The following is a 23,617-nucleotide window of genomic DNA, read 5'->3' as shown; positions in this document are numbered from 1 at the left end:
CACAATAAACATTTTGGTAACTGTCAAAGTCATTTTACACTCATTATCTGATCCAATGAAACCTGTTACATATGTTTCTGTTATTATATCGATTATACCGTAATTGCATGTACATGTGATTTTTCTAGGATTACCTTTGTGGGCATTCTTCCAAGGGCAGGATGACATATAGAACATTTAGTGACACCCATATTTTCTGCATCTACAAATCTGTCAACTGCCCCCACACCGTGGTCAAAACACACACAGCCATTTTGTTTCAAAAAGGGGGTGGGGTCGCACACTACTCACACACCGGCGGAAGTTGCCCCTAAGGACTCTGGTCATTGTAGTAGAGTGTTCGCGATGCATCATCTTTCGATCTTGCTATCTTCGCTGTCTTCGCCATCCCTGGACACGTGTTTCGGGTTTTCAACCCTCGTCAGCAGGGATAGGCAGTGTTCTGGGGTCGCCGATGGCTGCCAATATCTTCCAGGTATAGTACCACTCGGGTGCGTAGGTGCGGGATCCCAGGCTCGTCAGCCCACTGCTCAAGGGAGCTTTAAGTTACAAAAAGGGGGTGGGGTTGCACACTACTCACACACCGGCGGAAGTTGCCCCTAAGGACTCTGGTCATTGTAGTAGAGTGTTCGCGATGCATCATCTTTCGTCCTTGCTATCTTCGCTGTCTTCGCCATCCCTGGCCATTTTGTTTGTCGGGAATGCTGCTACGACTTATTCATAAACTACAATGTCTGCTTGCTCATTCAATCTTGCTCTCTGTCTCACTCTGAGAACACGGAAGAGAACACATATGCCCTTGTACAGGCAAAGCATTGCAGCACTATTTAGTATCTCTCTGATGGTAAACACGCAGCTGGATAAAGTCATGTTTTTTAGGCCTCAGCTCTAGACGGAGCATATGGGTTGTCTCAAACCGTGACATGCTGCATCTACTGGAAGGGCTTTAGCCTGCCCATGGGCTTCCCATTTGCTGCCACCATCATCACTCTTCAGTTATATCCACATATTCCAGAGCACACCATGCCACATATTTCCTCTACACAACTTCACACCATGCCATACAATTCCACAACAAACAATTCCAATCTAACACATCACTCACTCCCTTGCACTATCATCAACCCTGTCATCACTTCCCTATGCACCCACTGCTTCTCTCATCTCTCCCTCAGACTCCCAGTACCCCCTCTCATCTTACAATACCGCTGATCTCTCCCATCCCTCCCTCACGCTCCCTGTCTTCTCTCTATACTGCCTGCTCACATCTGCTACCTTCCTGTACCTCCTCACGCTCTTCACTGGTCCACCTCTCGCCTCCCCCCTATTATTAGTGCCCCTTCCACTTGTACCTCTATCTCTCTCTCTCTTACTCTCTCTCACTGCTCTTTCTCGCTCTCTCATGCACTCTTCCCGCCTCTCTCATACGGTTCACTTGAGTTCTCAAGCACAGTTTCCATACCATGCCTTTTCACAAATTTCTGTCACTCAAACCCACACTCTCCTCTTATTCTTTAAGTGTTTTACTTTCCTGTATACATATGTGCCCCCACTTTATGCATCTATGGCCTCCTCTCCCCTTCTTTCTCACATACACTTTCTGCTCCTCTATCTCAAATTTCTGTCGCTCAAACCCACACTCTCCTCTTATTCTTCAGGTGTTTTCCGCATACACATGTGCTCCCTTTTATGCATCTGTGGCCTGCTCTCCCCTTCTTTTTCACATACTCTTTCTGCTCTTCTCTCTCAAATTCAATCACCATTTCCTGCACAAACTACCTATCCCTCTCTAACTATCATCCATTTCTATCTATTTTGTGCAGCTCTCACCCCTATCTATTCACAATGCACCACAATTCCACTACACAAATACACCACACACTTCCACCCCACACAATTTCAAAACTAACAACTTGAATACAACCAACATAATTCCACTGGACACCACATACATCCACTACACTCCAAACCAAAAAACATAAGTAAAAGAAATTGCCATTTACGTCTATAGCTCTAACCCGTGCAAATTCGAGACCTATTGTAAAATCATGCAAGCTAATATATGTGGAGGTCTCTGCTCATTGGCTGGTGGTATGACAATGGTGATTAAGATGATCAGTGGCTAACAAAAGCAAGACAAAGAAAGGCTCAGATTAGATGAATAGCTTAGAGAAATGCAACAGCACCAACAGCAGTCCCAGCTCTAGCTAGTTACTCTAACACTTTACACTGGTATTGCATGTATGTTTGCATAGATGTTTGTATAATCTGAACTTCAGAAATATTGGAGTGTTGATAGATGGGCCAGCCCATCAAATAATGAACTCCATTTGGGCTGGGCAGTGGAAGCATGTACTCCACTGACCTGGTAGCCATACAGCTCACCGTATTGAGGGATTTCTGACAGCCTGAAAATCCCATGATAGGTTGTAGGACTTCAGTCAATAATAATAAAAGTTGGGGAAAAGTCCAGCTGGCACAACTGCAGGGTCAGCTTTGACAGCAAAGTGAAGAGATTGGTTGAGTTTCATTGCTGCAATTTCACACTGGTTCAAGAGCAGTTATTGCGCAAGAGGAAATTCTTGTTGAGTTTTCCTGTAGCTGGATAGTAATTTCTTTATTTAAAAAAAAAAAAAAATATTGAGTTTTCAACACATTTAAGATCACACTACTGTATCACTCCATAGCACTCTATCCCATTCCCCCCTTGCACAACATCCCATTTAGTTCTGGAATACCATGAAGTAGACGTCAGTTAAGTCTGCTGCTACCAATCCGGTTCACTATAGATGGATATGTGCCATGGACAACTGTGCACTTTCCACCAAGAACTTCCTATGGGTGGCCAGCTCTGGGTGTTTTGTGCTGTACTTTCCACTGTGCCCAGATTCTATCATACTTTTGTGGTTACCCTCTGGATCTGTACACTGCTTCCGCAGCTAAAGAGCAGTTATACCATCCCTCTTGGCTACTTTGAGATTGTGGGGGACAGCATCTCCAAGGGCCTGCTTTGTGACGTTTAGCAAAACACAACCGGTCCCAATCATCAGTTTTTGTCCCCTTACCCATCCCATCCCAGAAATACTTCCATGATAGCCAACGTGGGATTGTGTTCTATCAGAAATTGGCATACCCTTTGTAGGTTAGGCTATAGCAGGATCCAATACACCTGAATCACCTGGCATTTCCATACCACATGCATGAAGGAGCTTCTGGCCTGTCCATAACGAAAATATTCAGGGCAGCTGTCCCTCCCCATCCTTCATAGCCTCTCAGGGGTTTAATATATTCTTTAACCTGGTCTAATCTCAGGTGAGGCAATATTACCCATTTTCGGCTGCCATTGTTTACCTTAATCCATTTGTCATCATCCAAGGGCTGCAGGTCTGACTCATATCTTTCCTGCAATTTGTTTAGCCGATCTGGGACATTTAGCACCAGAATTCTGTATAAGCAAGATCTGCCTTTCCTAGCAATAGCTAACATCATGAGTCAGATTTCTAATGGACTGTACTCTTGTGAGCGCTGTTATGTGGCCTGTGTGCCTAACCAGTGTATGTCCGCACAGTAGGTAAATAAACAACTGGGATCTCTGTAAATCCTCTTTAGCTTCAAGTTGGTCATAGAACATCATATGGTATGTCTGCCAGATGTCTCCCTATTTACAGATCCCAAACTTATCTCAGTGCCCTGCAGCCCTACCATCTCCGTTGGGCATGTACCCGGTACAACAGCTTCTTCCTAGTAGGCAACCTCCAGTTAATCAATGGAATGGCTGGAACGGCTAAAATGGCTGGAACAGTGGGCAGGAGAAACTCCCCATACAGCCTAACCCTGTTGCTTACCCGGTAAGGGGAGTCTGCTTAAGTTTCGTGGCTGGGTCCCCCCGGTCCTCTATTAAAATTGGTATAGGGAATTGTTGGCTTCCTTTTAACTTCACTGGCACTTTTTTCTTTAGGCACATTCACTATGCCTTCTCTGACCGGACAGAACCCAATGATGAAACCAATCGCCAACTTTGTTGGTAGATGAGGGTTCTTTTCTGTGTCATAGTCTTTTCCACCACCATTTCGCACTAATTATTTGGGATATAAGTATTTAAAACCTTTTATCTGTCTCTGTTATGCATCTTTCATTGTTGCTCTTTTGTTGTTGAAAATGATTATCCCAGGGGTAAAAGAGTAACGTCCTGACCCTGTCTCTCTTGTTGATTAGATATATTGTATTTTAATCATATTAATTTGTAAATCTTTTCATGGTTCTCTGAGCTGAAATAAAGTTATTCTTGACTTGGCTGGCTCTTTACTCCATCATGATCGGGGGGAGATCTATCCCACCATATTTCCCTTAATTTTGCATGTCAACGGGGTCATATTCCTGTCCCAGCTTTCCTATTGGTCTCATGTGTTAGAAATTGGGTGTCTGGTTGGCAAAAGAATGCAGCCGGTCCAAGCAGAAGCGGTAATCCTAGGTAAGCTAGATCCACACTAAAAGATAACCTGTGTTCACCCTCTGGTAGCTTGGCACAGAGCAGTGAGGCTTATATAAAGAGGCAACACACAGCAACAGAAATAATACTCCACAAAAAGACTCCATACAGGTTTAGAAATACTAACACTATTATAAACAAAACAAGACCAGAATGACAAAAATCCAATGTATAGATGTTGAGATATTAATTGTTAAAGGAATACATGCAGTGAAGCGCTTAGAAGCAAGTAGCATTAAAAAAGTTACTTTACATCGTGCTGGACCGGGGCAACATTCAGGCTGACCGCGTGGAAGGGCAGGCCAGCTACAGGACCCATGCAGGACCAAGTGATCAAAGTACCTTTCCTGGTCACAAACAGTGAGATGGGTCGATCTGTTCCACGTAGCGATGGCGATGTGTCAGTTCGGAAGATGGGTGCTTGAGTCGAGAGGTGTTGAGTGATGTGCCTCACCAGATTCTGCCACACAGTCGAGGGAATGCCTCAATCTCACCAAGCTGCAGTGGCGGAGATGCGCTGTCCGATGCATTAATCTCTAGAGGCAAAGTGCTGGTTCAAATATGATGTGGCAATTAAACTCCAGCAACAGTGTTGATCGCCGGTTCTATTACACACAGACAAGAGATGCGCCAAATTCCATGTTGCAAGTATCTGGGCCACTTCCAGTAAGCTTCAAACAATGAAAGAGTGTAAATCAATAAATGTATAGAAGCACAAAAGGAGAGAAGATGAGTATGCAAGTCTTATTAGATTTGTATAGGAAGCCCTCACTCACCACCCTGGTTGGTGACATGCTGCATCATCGGGCCCACCGGGAAAACCCGAATGCCTCCACGGTGTGCTACGCCAGGATTACAGCGGAGCTGGTTAGTTGTGAAGATTATGTAAATGTGAAAAGGGTTTAAAAATGTCCAGATTGTGTCTCACATAAAAACTTTATTCTGTGGCCAATCTGACATATTAAAAGCAATGTGTTTAGGAAACTACCAAGTTAATTGTTTGGCTATTTCCACTTAAAGTGGGGTCAACATGTTTCTGCCCTTGATGTGTGATTTACTGGGCATTTGTCAGGACCATGGGGAGTGTACCTCAGCTGTATGGGCACGCTAAGGCCCACCCCACGTGAAAGGTAAAAATCAGTGTAAAAAAAGGTGCAAAATGAACAAACCAACAAGTTGTGGGAAAATTACCTCATAATCAGAGGAACCTGTATAGTTTGAAAAATAAAAGATCCACTAGAAGTGTGGCTCAATGGTTAGAGCGGCAGACCCTGATGCAGAGGTCTAGCCCAGGACCAGAGTTCAATTCCCTGCCTCGGTGGGTCTTGGGCTCAAAATTCCACGGACCTGATCATTCTCGCCTCGGTGCCTATTCCAATCATAGAGTCCAACTCTGGGCAATAGCTTGCTTAATCTCCACAACGGCCCCCACAACGCTAAGGATGCCTGGCCTCCACCTTGGGGGTGCCCAGGAGTGGATGCCTCACAGGGAAAGCCAGGATGGGTTCCACAGCGGTATTCGTACAAGCGCCTTGAAACCCTTGCGGGTGAGTAGTGCGCTATACAAGTATCAATTTTTTTTTACAATTTACTAGGTCTTGGGAGGGGGTGGAGGCAATAATGGCACACCGCCCGCAACGCCTGGCACCCGTTCGATACCTGCGTGTAGCCTCTAACCGGACCACTTTCAGTAAGTTAAGGCACAGGAGCAGGGGTAAGGACTTTGATATCCCTGAGTTTCAAGCAACAGGAGGCAAGCCACAAGCACCTGGAGATCACTTGGCGGTAAGGCAGAGACAGCAGGGCAACGCAAGATAGAAGCAGGCCTTTCAAGCTTGCAGTCTAAAAATGAGTCATTTCAGCACCACAACAGTCCTTCTGATAGATTCAGTTCAAGATCTAGAAGTGTCTGATTTTCGGGGTGGGGGTCAAAGACCCAGTACTTATACCCAAAAGTGCCTTTGATCTGAGGGTGTGACTTCAAAGCAGCCCTCTGAAGTGCATAGGTTCTCCTTTCAACTCAGTCCTGTCCATCAGGGATAATCTGTCCTTTTTGTGAAGACAGGACGCTGCCTATTCAAGTGACGTGTTAGACCCTCCCTTCCACCCCGCCCAAGCAAGACCATCAGAATGCAGATATATTTAGATGGGTACTCAGATCCATCTATCCTTTATGTGTTGTGGCGGTCTTGCTTGAATGCACAAAGTGTCGCTGTCACCCACCCCAGACGTATATTAGAGACGGGCTGTCACGCACAAAAAGCAGTAAGTGCAATGTCTACTTTCTAATAGTGCTGTAAATAAATAGAGACTAAAAAGAGCCCGTTTGACTAAGGCCTGTGCAATGTGTCTTGCATGAGACGTAGTATTGTGACCTAACTAAAGAGGAAGCATCTGTTGCCCCAAAAACAAGCAACCTGAATAGGAACAACATACCATACAACATAGTACTCTATCAAAATAAAGTAATCACCATAGTCTTGTGTAGCAGGGAGTGATTTGCCCCAAGACAGCCCCTCTTTACAGATGCAATGTGTCTCTTCTTTGTCAGTGAATGAGAATAAACTTGTAGCTCTACATGGAAGAAAGGAAGGAAAGGGACCAAACTCTATACCACTGAATAACATCTCATCATCCACTGGTAGCGTCCCCTCCCCCATGATCACCAGAGCTCTCTGAGGAGGATGCCCTATGTCTGTCCTCCAGTTGTGACCACAGTTGGCCTCCTATCAGTCTGCTGAGTTTCCTCCTAGAGTGGGATGGTTGACCCCCTTCGGCCTCCCAAATTGTCATTGGCTCCTTAGTTGATATGGGCAGTTATTTCCTCTCCGCCGCTCAGTCCCAGAGCTCTTCCGGACTCTTAAACAAAATGGTTCTCCACTGATACATTACTTTCAGTTTGGCAGGGTACATCAGCATATATTGAATGTCCTTAGCCCTAACTTTTCACTTAACCTCTAAGAAAGATGTAAGAAGGGGCTGCACTTTACCTGTGTAATCGGGTCAGAGCGTTGGTGCAATGGACGTTGTTGTGCCTGCCGCAGGATATAGTCTGTCCATAAGGTATAGTATACTGATGGTAATGCCTCTAGGCGGTCTTCCTGGCTGTGGCCTTAGGGGCAGTGCCCTGTGCACCCTTTCCAGAATGAAGTAGGAGGATAGCTCACAATCCATGATGCAGGTTCTGAAGTATTCTGTGGGGAATTTCTCTCATGTTGCCCACCCCCTCTTTTCTACTCTGGGCCACCAAATCAGCTGGGCTGTCACAAGCCCATGGGGGGTTGCTTAAAATGAAAGGTGGTCCCTACCACTCCCCTCCCATTTGGCTGTATCCTCTCCATTGAGAGTCAAGAGTCAATGCAGAGGTAGAGGTAAGTCGCTGCAGTGAGATTGTAGCTCCAGGTTGTGTCTGTTGGCGGAATGTCCATCTCCCGGCAGGTCGTTGTTTGCCTCATAAGTTTCTCTCATCCCCGACTCCCTACATGGGCTTAGGTTGGCCAAAGGGGACAAGTGTAGTGGGCACCACATGGATGTTTGCATCCAAGAAAAGGTTGCCCCATAGTTGGCTCAACCAGGCTGCAGTTTCAGTCCTAGCCATGTGTGGTAACCAGTCCATCTCCTCCACTCTAAGGTGCCCGTTACATTGTTACGGGCCACCACCTGGAAGTGAAAGCAGCAATGTGCCACACCTCAGCCACGAGCCTGTCTTCTCTTCCTCTCACGCTCCAGGAGTCGATACAGAGAGGGTTTGCCACTGTGGGTTCACAGCTCCAGGTGGTGTTTGCCTCTGGCAGGCCCATCTACAGGTCGTCGATTGCAGAAATTGGCTCTCCCATCCAGGGCTCCCTGGATAGGTTCGGGTGGGCCAAAGGGGGTGATTATAGGGCCACTGCACTGGTGCCTGCAACTGAAAATAGGTCACCTAAGGTTCGGATTCAGCAAGGTTCTAGGAGCTGGCATGTAGCTCGCTCAAAATGCGGCTCCCATTTAAGGCTGCTTGGCCACGCCCCCCAGTAATTTCTTTCTTGATTTCTTTACAATGTAGTGGAGGTGAGTGATCTGTCAATGGTAGGCGAACCCTTTGGGAGCCAGGATGGTATTTATCAGATTAGGTAGAAACTGTATTGTTTTGAAAGAGCCATACAAGATTTCTTAGGTAAAGAGCAGAGTGAGCACGTATGGTAGCAGCACACGTATACACTGCCAAATCACTATTATTCACTGTTACTGCATGTTTGATCCATTTCTCACAAAAGCAATATTTCACTCACACATATGTTCTGCTTTTAGGTGATGAGTACAAGGTGCTAAGGATGTGAAATGCGAAAATAGGAGTGAACATAGTATGCTGTTTCTTGTACATGTGTTTTTTATTTGCTTGAGGTGTGCAGCCTTTCATGAATTTCATCTTCAAGACTCATGACAGTCTATATTTGTTTACAACGGTCTTGGTAATGCTGATCTTTTATATTATATTTTCAGGATCCAGACAATCTGCTTGAAGAAGTACCACTACCAGAATACAGGGACGACTTCCAGATCCCCAACTTTTCACCTGAGAAACATGTGAGTTACAATACCATCATGTTCATGTGCCTTCTCTCTCAAATTCTGTTTCTTCCATACCATCTTCACAAACAAAGTACATCCACATGATATCACACGAATAACTTCCCATGGAAACTATACTCCATTCTCAGAAAATCAAGGAATTCTTTACGTTATTAACAAGGAGTGAATGGTGTAGCAACTCAATCCGTCTCTCATCCACTGGTACCCTTAGAGAGCTAGAGCTGAATTCTTAACTTCAAAACTGGTTTTAGTGCATAGTGTAAATGTACAGAGGTGGAATTTATCTCCTAAAGGAAAAATAGATTATTTAAAACAATTACCCTTCTGACTACAAGACTAACCTCTTCTGCAAAACAAAATACACTGGGGTTGATCCAATTTGTGGGCGAGCAAGGATCTATGGGCTAAAAATTCCCTTTCACAATAGGAGCAAATTTAGCTTTTTCTATCCTCGCTTCTAGACTAGACAAAGAATTTGGCTGGCCTTGGCTTTAATTAATGGAGAAAAAAGCTCCTATTCCTTGGGGTCAACCATTTACTGGCAATGCCCACTATTTGCATTTTTTGAGAAAAATAAGTCAACTGTTATACATGTTGTCATGTCTAAATAGCCTTCTTGTTTCCATTCTCTCTATCTACCAGCTTGAGGACATGATCAAAATGATGAAAAGCACTCTCAGGTTGTGCGAGTTCATACTTTCTAAGTAGGGTGAGGTAAGATTTTGATGCTTTTTTCCTGTCAATGTGAGAGTGTGAGTACTATCAGACTAAAAGGATCACACAACAAACCATCACTTATCGATGGGGGTCACTGGAATGTAATGTAAATGTAGGGTGGATCTGTAGAGAGCTGCTTGTCACCCGTGAGGGTCCCAAGGCACTTCTTCCATACAATAATGGGTTTACTATACTTACCAAACAATCCACCCTATGCTACATAGTTTACATTTGTTTACAAATAAATGTTTTGCTAGTTTAGAAGAATCAAATTACACATGGTGTTGCTCTGTGGCAAACGTTAACTACTCACCTGAATTTATCACCCATGTGTTATACTGGTACTAGAGAGGCAAAACATTTTGCGAGAACAACATTAATATTTGATAAAACAGCAAAAAAGTATTGTCACAGAATGTACTACATTATGCTGCATAATTTGCATTGTGTTCCATAATTTGGCCTTCCTATGTGTCTCATGAATAACAATATTGTGGGACACTAATATCATTGATAAAAAAATCAACAGACAAAATATCAAAAGGTAAGTATGTAACGCTTTTCTGTACCTAATTCAACTTAGGGGGACCAAAATACATATACATATATCTTTATTTATTTGGAGTTAAGAATGGCAAATGCATATGTCCCTTTGTGCATTTACCCTTTAATATTTTGTCCCTCGATATTTTGTCCACAGTATTACTGTACCACAATATTCTTGTACTAGACGTTCAAGAGTACAATCGGCCCTTCTTAGTCTCATAATTCCAGAGCCACTTATAATGTAAGGCCTTTGGTTACTGTTTTAAATTACATTACAGTTATGAGGGTTGAAAAGGAACGAAATACATAGGTTTTCAAGAGCCTAGGGAAATATGTAACCAACAATGGAACTAGCAAGACTGAGCGATCACATCCTATTGGTGCTGGAGGAGGAGAGATTTCGGGGTAGGGTTGTCCAAAGCACTCATCATCATAAAAGAAACACCTCTATTTTGGGGAAGACTGGGTGTAAAACCTTTTAGAAGAGAACTACTTTACCAATTCAGAGATTCATCATGTGAGAATAGAGCCACCAAGAGAGTGGCTGTAATTCCTCTATGGATGCTTTGTGATTGCACAGAAGAGCAAAATAATTCTGCAAATGTGGTACAGATGCAAGGGGGGGGCCATGAGTAAGCATCGTTATCTGCCCCCTTGAGTCCGCCCAACACTGTCATGGAAACATGGACCGACTGACCTCTAGTTGGCAGTCCCGACCGCCTAATTATGATGCAACCACACATGGTGCGGTCACATACTTACATTTCCGGATGAGAGCATGTGTTGTGGCTATAAATCAGCTGTTGCACAAGCTCCCATAGAGAAATGGGAGGCCGTGTTCCTCCCGGCACCTTGTGGCAGGCACCTCAAGGTGCCTGCCACACAGTGCTGGGATCAAAGTGCCCCATTGGACCCCAACCGGAGGCCGCAACAGAAGGGGCCCAGCTAGAGACCCCCAAACACGCTTTCCAACAGGCTTTCCATGTCGGAAGCTGGCATGGAAAGTATGCCCCGGAAATCCTGCATCATAATTAGGTCTCACGGTTTTATGGTATTTATTATTTGAACATTTCCGTCTGTATTTGTCCATATTTATTTTTTGGCCAGCTGATTGGTATTTATCCATATTTAATTTGTGTTGTTTAAATAGATGAGGTAATAACTCGTGTATTTCTGCATTTATTTAACAGATAAATGTGGCCTCATACTTAAATGCCTGTCAGGTTCTAGCACATTACACAGTAAAAAATATAAACATAATAAACCCACACTAAAGAAATAGTGTAATAACACATATACATGTTGAGATATGCAGTAATTAAAGGACATATCATTGAGTTTTGTAGCTCCCTGTCATTATGTACAGCTACTGGCCTGAAAGTGATTAATCTCAGCATGATGAATCACTCAAAAGAAGCTAAATTATCTGTATTTTTCAACTTTCAAAAATAAATACAGACAGGGGAGACAGTGTTTTCTGTCTGTGTTTATCTGTAAAAAGCAGACAAAGCGGAAATCAGGGAACCCTAATCATAATATGGACAGTATAAAAATGCATCCATATGAATTACGGGACAGACTCCGACAGGCCGAAGGGCTCCTTGAGCCTGTTGGAAGCCAGCTGGAATGACTGGCCAGTTTCATTTCCGACAACCGAAATTGTATTTAGGGGGTCAATAGTGAAACCAACCATCTCGGTCGGAAAGCTTCCATTTCGACCGAGATTGTAATCAACCCCTAGGACTGACATTTATCAGGCCTGTTTCACATTGTTAAAAATAATCTGTATGATTCCAAAACAACAGGGTGTGACACTGGAGAAGCAAGAGGCACCTGCTGGAGTACAATATTGTATTTCATCAAAAAGGGGGAAAGGATCACTTGTCCTGCGAAAAACTCAGGTCTGCAGGTTGGCAACTGGGTGTCTCCCAATAAAATGACCCTCATACACGTGTGTATCTCTCTTGTTTGTTTTCGTTAGCGGTATATGAGGTGTCCCCGCTTGTATCACACGTGCGTGCGTAATCACAGGGTCAAGTCATTTGTGTGCACCCTCCACCAGGAGGTTTTACCTTAAGTTTTAAGGCAGTAGTGATCGTGGAAAAAAGTGATTAGGATGGTGATAAGTGGTTTAAAAAATAGTCCAGATATCCAAGAACGAAAAATTTATTACATTTGGAATCGGGCTATTGTTAAAAAGAGGTAAGTTCGTGCAGCTCTGGAATTTGTTATGAATTCTAGCGCACTTAATGGTCTGCTAAAATGGTCGACATGTTTCAGCTATAGGCGACAATTTGTCAGACAGCTTTCTTCAGGACCAGGGAGTGAAAGTGATAAAGAATAAGTGAAGGAATAGGTAAATTTTAACCTGATTCTTCAAGTGTTGAGAGGTCTCATTGTACCTGTATATGAAAAACATACACACAAAATACAAACCAAATGGGAGAATAGGGGAAGGGGGAGAAAAGAACTTGGTAAGGTACAAATATGTACACATTCAAAATCGCTTGATTTCGAATAAAGAAACTGTAAAATGGCAATACTTAGCGCAGAATCACTCTCATTTCAGGCGTCAACTCATCCATTCTCATGCCTCATCAGCGTGAGGTGATTATGCTATACTGTTCATTGGTGCTCATAACTGTAACCGGTAATTGGTGTTTATAACATTTCTCATGGTGGAATTCACATGCTTATTTTAGGGCACGTCGTGCTCTTAATATGGTGTAATAGAGTGTTTCAAGTGGTCGTGGTGGCTTTCTTGTTACATTCATTGTGAATACATGATTTTCATAAGTCACGTGCACAGTGGGTTATCGATGCAGAAACAACACTCTTTTCCTGCTCTTTAAATTCTAGCGGGGACAGTGGTCTAGAGTCCGTGGTCGATGTCGGATATGGTGTGAGTCCCTATCTGGTTCGAGAGGTTGTGCCTACCTCTTTAATTGTAGCTAGTAGCCTCATCGGGGGAAGGGGATTCTATGAGGACGGTAGCGCTGGAGAGGAGTAAAACATACGTTAGTACAGACAGATTTTACTTGCGCTTTTGGTCTCGCAATTGAGCGTCATTTTATTGGGAGACACCCAGTTGCCAACCTGCAGACCTGAGTTTTTCGCAGGACAAGTGATCCTTTCCCACTTTTTGATGAAACGCAATTCAATGGAGTCTGAAAGGATCCTATCTCTCACTCCCCCCAATTGATTACCTGTATCTAGCAGCGCACAGCTGTGGGAGCACAAAACAAAGATTCGAATACACATTCAAATCATCTATCCTGCCTAGAGAATCCATCATGGCGGATAGCTTTGGACTCAGTTACACCTCTGAGGACTTTGACGAAATACTTGCCAGACCACCACTACTCATGGAAGGTGACCTCACCCAAACTCTATCTTCAACAGCTGAATGGGACGAGCTAAGCGAAGCCAAGAAAGAACAAGTACGCACGGCCGTGCACGGAATAATCATGACAGAATACCTTCGGGTAAATGCAGCACCAAGAGGACTATGGGTATCAAATGCACCCCGGATTTTTCTCAAAGATCTCGCTTTCAGGAAAGACTGGTCCGCCATCTCCTGGAAGTGCACTAGAGACTATCTAGTCCTGATAATAAAGACAGCCACCAGACTAACAAATGAACTAACAGTAAAAATAGAAATTCTTAAAACAAAATTGAACAACACCATCAACATAACCATCTATAAAAATCGTTTGGAGGAAATTAACAAAGAGATGAAAGAAAGTCAAGAATACTTAATTCAAACCAAATTACAAAAACTAGCGAAAGAACTCAAGAGGTTCTCGTTAGAAAGAATCCATCCTTACAGCAGTAAAGATTACAAACCCAACGAAAACACTACAAATTCAGATTTAAGTAGTGCCTCATCCAATGATGGTTCAGACCACAGTGGAGACGAACAGCCAAATCGAGGAAGAAACAATTTCCGGAATAAAAGAGGATATAGGAGAGGCTACAACACCACAGGACGCCCCCCATATTACCAAAACAATGGACAAGGAATGCCCTTCCATCCCTTCAACCCAATGTTCCAAGGTTGGCCCAATCCCTATTTTCAATTACCTCTAAACCACCAAATGCAGACACAAGGTGGACACAATTACCAACAAGGGGTTCCTTTTTTAGGGAATGGCCGAAACAGCCGCCGACCAAAACAAAAAGGAGTAACCTGGTCAGACCAAACAAGACAGGTGGAGACCAGAAGTGTAACCAAGGCGAAAACAGGCCTCAATCCAACGACCTCATCGTCAACTTGACCGAGAAAACCCTCACAAATGAACAAGTAAGCGTCCTAAATAAAGGACTTGGATATGTTCCAACTCCCAAAACAGACATTTTCAGAACGAAATATGAAATAGCACATTTCTGTCGCACTCTAAAATTGAAAGCCTTCTTCAAGGATGCAACACCACCACCCGAAGAAGGTGATACAACTTTGAGAAACAAATCCACATTCTGTCCCCTGAATTCCCAAGTACCTATCGCAATCTGTACATTTGAACAGGCCATAATGAAGGAATTAGATGACCTGAACCAACAACCGCAAAAGGTCTTTCAAAACATCACCAAAGCGGAACAATTGGCCCTAACAGATCTACGGAATGACAAAGAACTAGTGATCAAACCGGCTGATAAGGGGGGAGGGATAGTTCTCCTCACTACAGAAGGATACGATAAACAATGCACTGATCTATTGGCTGACACAAAATTCTATGAAGTCCTCACCACAGACCCTACTGCACGTCTACAAAGGACCATATCACTCATGATTGAGGAAGCAGAGGCTAATAACTGGCTATCTAAAAAAGAAGCGGATTACCTGGTAACCAAGTCACCCATAATACCGTACTTTTACTCCCTTCCAAAAACCCACAAAGGGAGAATACCACCCCCAGGACGACCAATCGTCTCTGGAATTAATTCACTCTTGGAACCACTATCCGAATTTGCAGACCAGTTTTTAAGGCCCTTAGTTCAAAAAACACCCACATACCTCAAAGATACGAGAGATCTTCTGAACCTACTCAAATCCTTTACATACTCTGAAGACTCTATGCTCCTGGTGGGGCTAGATGTAGAGAGCCTCTACACTAGCCTACCACAACAGAAAACATTGAACATTTTAGAGAGCATACTTTTCAGTACAGAATGGCCATACAAAACCCCAAGACACTTTGTGCTTGAATGTTGCAGATTGGCTCTGATGGAGAACTTCTTCATGTACAAAGATACCCTCTTTCTCCAACGTCATGGAACTTCGATGGGCAGCACCTTTGCCCCCAGCGTGGCAGGGCTGTACGTGAGTAATTTTGAGAAAAAGTTCATTCAAAACTAAATTAACCCTTTCCTTGATAAGATCGTCTGTTGGAAAAGATACATAGACGATATCATATTGATTTGGAAAGGAGATGAGCAAACCCTGGACTACTTCCACCGATGGCTTAATGACCAAGATGATTGCTTGAACTTTACGTACACTGCCAACAAAGGAACACTAGACTTCCTAGACATAACCATCTTTGCGAAGGACAACACCTTACATACTAAAACATTTTTCAAGCCTACAGCCAAGAACAGTTTGCTATCCTTCAAAAGTTTCCACCCCCGACCTTTAAGGGAGAACCTCCCTTATAGCCAATTTCTCCGTCTTAGGAGAAATTGTAACTCCACAAGTGATTACAAGGATCAAGCAAATGATCTTTGTGGCAAACTCACAGCAAGAGAATATCCCAGAAAGATAATCTCCTCTTGCAAAAAACGTGCACAAAACCAGCCAAGAGAAGTGCTTTTAGAAACACACCCTAAGCCACAGGATGACAGAACAACATGCGTCACCACCTATAGCCCAGTCACAAACAAGGTTAAGAAGATAATTAATAAAAACTGGAAAATAATTACTTCAAACAACCTTGACTGGCCAAAACCCCGTTTTGCCAACAAGAGAAGCAGAAATCTCAAAGATCTATTGGTACATACAAGACCCCCTCCTAAAAAGAAAAAAGAACATCAAGGATTATGGAACAGTACTCCGATAACAGGACACTATCCCTGTGGTTCTTGCCTAGCTTGTGAAACTACAAAACCTACCAAAGAACTACAACTACTCCCTGATCTAACATGGAAATTAAAGAAACATACCAACTGCAACACTAGTCATGTTATATACATGATTACATGTCCATGCCAAATGAAGTACATTGGCATGACTTGCCGCAAGGCCAAACAACGGATGTATGAACATCGGAGTAATGTCAATTGTAAAAGAACAACAACGAAAATGTCATCACACTTCATAGACTTGGGGCATACGGCCAAAGATCTGCAATGGGTCATCCTAGAGACTCTTGAAACTGTCGACAGGAATGCCCAAAAAATCCTGTTCGAAAAAGAACAACGCTGGGTGCATAGACTGAAAACAGACACTCTAGGACTCAATGATTCTGTCCCTTGGCTTGCTCTCAACAAATGAGAAAATCACTACTTGTCTACCCCATTCCTCATCTCTCTTTTTGGGCAAATGTCTGTCTTTAGTAAATACAGATCACTTTCCGATTTGCCCCTGACCGTAATAAACCATAAAAGGTCACCGGTGATTCACTAAAATCCCCTAATGCCCACAAATTTGATAAACCACTATTACACAAATTAAATCAGTCATATTGGTTATTATCTCGAAACATTCTTAACATTTCTCGCAACATTGCGAAGATTTCTTCCATTTCCATACTTTACTGCTTAAAACATCCGCCCCTCCAACACCAACCATTTCCGGGTGGTTGGAGGCAGAGACAGCACATGCTGCAGACGAGGACGTTAAGGCGCAAGGTAGAAGACGAAGACTCCGCTCAATTGCGAGACCAAAAGCGCAAGTAAAATCTGTCTGTACTAACGTATGTTTTACTCCTCCCCAGCGCTACCGTCCTCATAGAATCCCCTTCCCCCGATGAGGCTACTAGCTACAATTAAAAAGGTAGGCACAACCTCTCGAACCAGATAGGGACTTACACCATATCCGACATCGACCACGGACTCTAGACCACTGTCCCCGCTAGAATTTAAAGAGCAGGAAAAGAGTGTTGTTTCTGCATCGATAACCCACCGTGCACGTGACTTATGAAAATCATGTATTCACAATTAATATAACAAGAAAGCCACCACGAGCACTTGAAACACTCTATTACACCATATTAAGAGCACGACGTGCCCTAAAATAAGCATGTGAATTCCACCATGAGAAATGTTATAAACACCAATTACCGGTTACAGTTATGAGCACCAATGAACAGTATAGCATAATCACCTCACGCTGATGAGGCATGAGAATGGATGAGGTGACGCCTGAAATGAGTGATTCTGCGCTAAGTATTGCCATTTTACAGTTTCTTTATTCGAAATCAAGCGATTTTGAATGTGTACATATTTGTACCTTACCAAGTTCTTTTCTCCCCCTTCCCCTATTCTCCCATTTGGTTTGTATTTTGTGTGTATGTTTTTCATTTACAGGTACAATGAGACCTCTCAACACTTGAAGAATCAGGTTAAAATTTACCTATTCCTTCACTTATTCTTTATCACTTTCACTCCCTGGTCCTGAAGAAAGCTGTCTGACAAATTGTCGCCTATAGCTAAAACATGTCGACCATTTTAGCAGACCATTAAGTGCGCTAGAATTCATAACAAATTCCAGAGCTGCACGAACTTACCTCTTTTTAACAATAGCCCGATTCCAAATTTAATAAATTTTTCGTTCTTGGATATCTGGACTATTTTTTAAACCACTTATCACCATCCTAATCACTTTTTTCCACGATCACTACTGCCTTAAAACTTAAGGTAAAACCTCCTGGTGGAGAGTGCACACAAATGACTTGACCCTGTGATTACGCACGCACGTGTGATACAAGCAGGGACACCTCATATACCGCTAACGAAAACAAACAAGAGAGAAACACACGTGTATGAGGGTCATTTTATTGGGAGACACCCAGTTGCCAACCTGCAGACCTGAGTTTTTCGCAGGACAAGTGATCCTTTCCCCCTTTTTGATGAAACGCAATTCAATGGAGTCTGAAAGGATCCTATCTCTCACTCCCCCCAATTGATTACCTGTACAATATTGTATGGCAGCACATTTTTATAAACTGCCTTACCTCTTGTCGTGTTTGAAGAGTCACAATCTCTTCAGTGCTGACTCCCCCATCACCTTGGTTAACGTTATTCAAATTCTTTGCAAGCCAAAGTTGAACACAGAGCAAAATATATCTTATGAGCTCCTGGTGCCTCCATTGCTTGCTGGACTGTGAGGATGGGCAATTGCCTACTTGACCTATCTGACCTTGTTCTTTTCAACTTTCAGGTTTCAACCTACTTACCATTTCTTTGGCCTTTGATTCGACCACTGCGACTGATACCACTGACAAAATGTATTGAGGATCCCTAACCATCTCCCTTTCTCATAAACATTCATTGCTGAAACACAATATCCCACCAGAGGACATCCAGAGAACCATTAGAAATCATTGAACAGTAAAGCTACACCAGCCATAGAGAAACATGAAGATTTGACTTTTGTGATTTGGCGAAGGACGACAACTGCATCTCAGGAGTATGGCTGAGGATCACTTCGAATGATAACAAAGTACTACTTCCCCCTGGTCTGGTGCTCCTACATCAAATCATTCACCAATATCATCCATGACATGTTAGTTCATAATAACTTGAGCAATATTAAGCAGTTGTGGAATAGTCACTGTACAGCCATGGTGAATTTTAAATTGCTTACTATTTGTAATGTAAATCTTACTGTTTAACATGTTTGCATTGCAAATGCTCTTGTGCAAACTCTCGGAATGTGAACAGGCGTGAGAGCCCAGCGGCGACCCTTGAGGCATGAGAGCCCTGCGGCGACTGAAACGATCAGGAATCTGCCACAGGGGCGAAGCGGCTTACCGGAACTCAGCGAGAAGCACGTGATGCGGAGACATAGGTCCAGCGACGAGATCAACGAGTTGGGGGTCCGAGGTGCGGAGGAGCGGAGGAACGACGTGGAGCCGGACCAGCTTCGCGATACGGAGTGAGGCGGGAGAGCGCGCCAACTTGGAACCGTGGAACGGTGGACACGAGGCGGCTGGAGAGGCTGCAAAGTAGGAACCGGAATGGAATGAAGTCAGCAGCACAGCGCGGAGGCGTAGGGCGATGATGGAAATAGAGGAGAGGCTGCAGTGAGCAGAGGTGAGGGATCGCGGCGATATCAAGAGGCATCCATCAGAAGTGGCCAGAGACAAGATCCATGATGTGCCTTCAAGATACATGATGCATTGGAGAATCACCGAGGAATTGTTGCTTCGCTGTAGACGAGGTGAAACCACGAAGTGGCGTGCCTGACCTTAAGATGGCGGCCGCAACAGATACTCAGTCGAAATACATAAGCATAGTGCAGTTCCTTCTGTCTAGTACGACCAAGGACCAAAAATAATTGAAAATAGATCCCAAAATGGCGGAAAACAACTCATAGATAACGAAAGTGGGCATATAAAGAGTGTAAACCATCTACAACAGGAGAAAGTAAAAGAGGACTCCTAACAGGGGCAAGGAGAAAGGAGCAAATCCCATGGTCCAAACAAATCTATGGAAAGTGAAAAGGACCAAAACTACAAAAACAAAGAAAGGAGCTTATCCCTTGGTCTAAACCAAGCCATGGGAAGTGAAAGAGGACTAAAACTACAGAAACAGAGGAAGGCATCAGCACAAAAGTGATACAATCACGACGGACATCTTGAAAAGTCCTCACAATTAAATATAAAGCACAACAAAAGAAGAAAAGGTATTTAATTAACCACAAATATGGAGAAAAACTACCTGAAACTAATAAGTGGGAATGCCTACATCATAAAATACCCAACCTATTTTTCTAAGAATGCAGCCAAAACATTTAAGCATAACATCATGAGGAAAAACCCTGACACATTAATATGTGACACTTCTGTGTGCATGGCCAAAGGAGTCATCACGAAAGATATGATATTCTTCATCAGAAAAAGGGCGAAATGGCGCATTGCCTTTACAACGTTGCTCTATATAAAATCCACAACTAACATCCCTCATGGTACAAAATATATGACAAAAGCATCACCCAACCTGAGAGCGGACCTCTGCATTACTATCTTCAAGACTGGGATAGTGATGATCCAAGCATCTAACAACGACCTGGAAAAAATCGACAACTTTTTTGCATCCTTAAAAAGAAACATAGAGACCACAAAGCCACTAATACACCGGAGAAACACAGAAGTCAACCTGGTCACACCCAACTACACCAATATAATAAGCACCGCAACTTGGGTCCGCCAGGAACCTGTTCAAGTCATGCAATCAAGAGTCAATAGGCCTTTACAACTCCAGAGTCCGTCAGAAAACATCACAGTCTCATCCGACGCTATCTCCACAATTAGTACCCCAACCAGGGACCAACAGTAACATGAACAAATCAGCACTCCATCTAGAGACCTCCAGGAACAGACCAAATCAACCAGGAGCTTTATGCGGAACAGAAAGTAAGCTGGCCAGGAATGAAGACGAAAGAACGCGAAATACAAACAACTTCAACAACAGTGGATCGCCAAGCCTAGACAGAACTTCCAACTCAGCAATTAAGGTCCGAGGAGAAAACAGACCAAAGGAGAGAAATAAGAAGAAAATGAGACATGGGTCCGAACGGAAACTCAGGAACAGAAAACGTGAAGATCGAATCATACGGAGGAATAATCACACTCAGTCACCTAAGGTCATGAGAAAAATTCTCGAGATTCAAACACAAATCAGTATCATGTCGCAGGAATGATCAAACACCTTGAAAGGTATAGAAAGACTACGTGATATTACAGAAAACACTGTGTATCAAAAAAGGGGGAAAGGGCGGATCACGTCAAGATCCTAGGGCTCAGTTTACCATTCAGGAAACCTCAGAATGGAAGGTCCAGCCACAGTCGGAGCCCAAAGGGACAATGTAAGGCAAAGACAGACTAGGCTGTTCCTATAGACTAGTGAGTTATAGGAAGTAAAGATACGGTCACAAGGGGAGAGAAGGTAGTGCTCAGTGGAGGGCTTCCCTGGGTATCCAATATGTTGGTATTAATGGCCTCACACACCCTTGCGAGTGTCATGCTTCATCATTGACGGTTGCTCCTCGTCGGGCAGGCGGTGCAATGCCCCACGGGCTCACCTCAAAGAGGGGCTCTTTAGCGGAGATCTTTTTACCAACTGCCTCGGGTGAAGTGCGGGTGAGGGGCCAGAAAGGAACGGAGAGTGTAAGTATGTGAGTTAAAATGTGACATGAGGTACCTGAGATCAATTTATTCTGGTGGTCCCCTGTCACAGTTAAAAACAGTGGGTAGCCTATGATCGCTGGAAATTAGGATTCCACGTGACAATCCAGGGCTACAGATTTTATCGTGAGGTCAACATGTTTCTCGCTTTAGCCCTCTGGCTGCGATTCTTCAGGAGCTAGTGGTTTACATCTATCCTCAAACAAACATGACCTAGTTAAGTGTCAGTTTAAAGGTTGTACTACCTGTATGGGACAGCTCTTGCCTATGGAGACAAAAGAGATCATTACCATGGTTACGTTACAACAAACGCCTTGTGGTGACCGTGAACACGCAGTGCTGTGATGGGTGCAGTGACATAAAGGTAGTGACATACCAGTGAAACATTGGTGACCAGTATGCATTTGACTACATATCACATGGCTACTTTGCACCGCACTACTAACTAAAAACAAAAGGTAACGTTTAAAAACAGCAGCAATTATAGAAAATCTTCCGTCTAAAACCTGTGGACAGGGTAACATGTTTACTCACCTAATAGTCAAAGTGTCTAGGTGTCAACAGTACCCGGTAGGTTTTACTTCAAGGGGAAAGAACCATAGGGGTTTAAGGCTAAAAAGGAGGAACAAGCACAACAGCAAACTGTATGAATCATTTCCAGTAGTCATCTTTTCACACAGTCGCCTAATGGTGTCAGAGGTGTGGGGAAAATTAAGTAGGTCGGCTATGACTCCAGCCCTACTATAGCCCATAGTAACAAATGGTATAAGCTCTGGTTAAACTTGCATAGGTTACAGTCAGATCTTAGCAGCCCCATGTTAAAGAGGGTTCATTTTATGGCTACCTCTCTCTGCCCATCGTGTTTGGCTGTCTTTGTGTCCCTTCGACCACTTAGTAGTGATCATACTAACAACAGTAACTTAAACAGAGGACATGGGTCAATTAAAGTTCCTCCTCATTGTGCCCGTATTAGAGTGTTATCAAATCCTTTTATAATGCCCACATACCATGAACTAGATCGTACATGTTAACGATTTGAAGGAAATAAAATGATGGGGCTCGAGGAATGTCCTCGTTATTTAATAGTGCGTTGCAGGGTTGGACACATTGCCCAGTTAAACGCTTTCCCATAGCAATCCCCGGACGGCATGGAAGGCGCTCAAATGCCGACGAGTTGGAAGCTCTGCCAAAGTGTTCTGTGGTGGTTTGCCAGGTGCAATATCACACGCCGGTCTTAGCTCGATGCTTTTGTAGTTATCAAGTGTTGTTGGTAATGCGGACGCATTGCCATGTTATTGTTATGTGAAATGGCCAGCTACGGGGCGCAATATCATAGGGCTAGGGAGTTAAGCACGGTGTAGGACCTATGTGAAAGGTTAAGCGAGTAGCAAAACGGACATATTTAAGCTCCGGGGCACAATGTTACAGCGCTAGGAAGCTAAGCGCGGTGTAAATTGTCGCATCGGCGCGGGGGTAGAAGCGGCTAAAGGGGGAGTCACTTACTTCCTGCTGCCTTGGTCAGCGCCGTCTGCCTACCCATCCTACCGGGATCCGGATAGCTCCGAGACAACGGGCAGGCACCTTAATGAGTGATTTGTTGGGGGCGTGGTCAATTCTCCTAGGAGGTCATGTGTGAATGGGAGTTACCAAGAGGGCCATCTTGGAAGGGACCCAATTTCGATGAGCACAATGCAGTTACATGGAGGGTGGGTTTATGGATAGATCCTTTGTTGAATAAAACAATTCACAAGAGTAACAACTAATGTATAATCAATGTTTCATATATCTTATACCATAAACGGCCAAGGGGGCAAGTCACTAAGGTTAGTGTTATGTTTATATAGTATGTTGATATAGTAGTCGTTCTTACAGTGCACTCCACGGAATGTCCTCATTGAGACCCCACCTGTCAGAAGAAAGCCTGTGAATCCACCTCTGTTCCTTCTGG

At 43.7% G+C, this 23,617-nt stretch overlaps 1 protein-coding gene across 1 annotated transcript in view; it reads left to right on the top strand.

Moving 5' to 3' along the window:
* The window catches only part of LOC147673707 (maestro heat-like repeat-containing protein family member 1), a 95,840-nt gene extending 77,055 nt beyond the window's left edge, over positions 1-18,785 (top strand). The window contains exons 21-22 of the mRNA XM_086946407.1: positions 8,972-9,055; positions 18,702-18,785. Coding sequence (XP_086802533.1) covers positions 8,972-9,055; positions 18,702-18,785 — 168 coding nt within the window. The remainder of the gene's footprint in view (positions 1-8,971; positions 9,056-18,701) is intronic.
* The last annotated feature ends 4,832 nt before the right edge of the window (positions 18,786-23,617 follow it).

This window comes from Lissotriton vulgaris, chromosome 12 (genome assembly GCF_964263255.1).
Source record: "Lissotriton vulgaris chromosome 12, aLisVul1.2, whole genome shotgun sequence".
Taxonomy (NCBI): domain Eukaryota; kingdom Metazoa; phylum Chordata; class Amphibia; order Caudata; family Salamandridae; genus Lissotriton; species Lissotriton vulgaris.
Note: the sequence above shows the minus strand (reverse complement) of the source record. Positions and strands in the feature narration are given on the sequence as shown.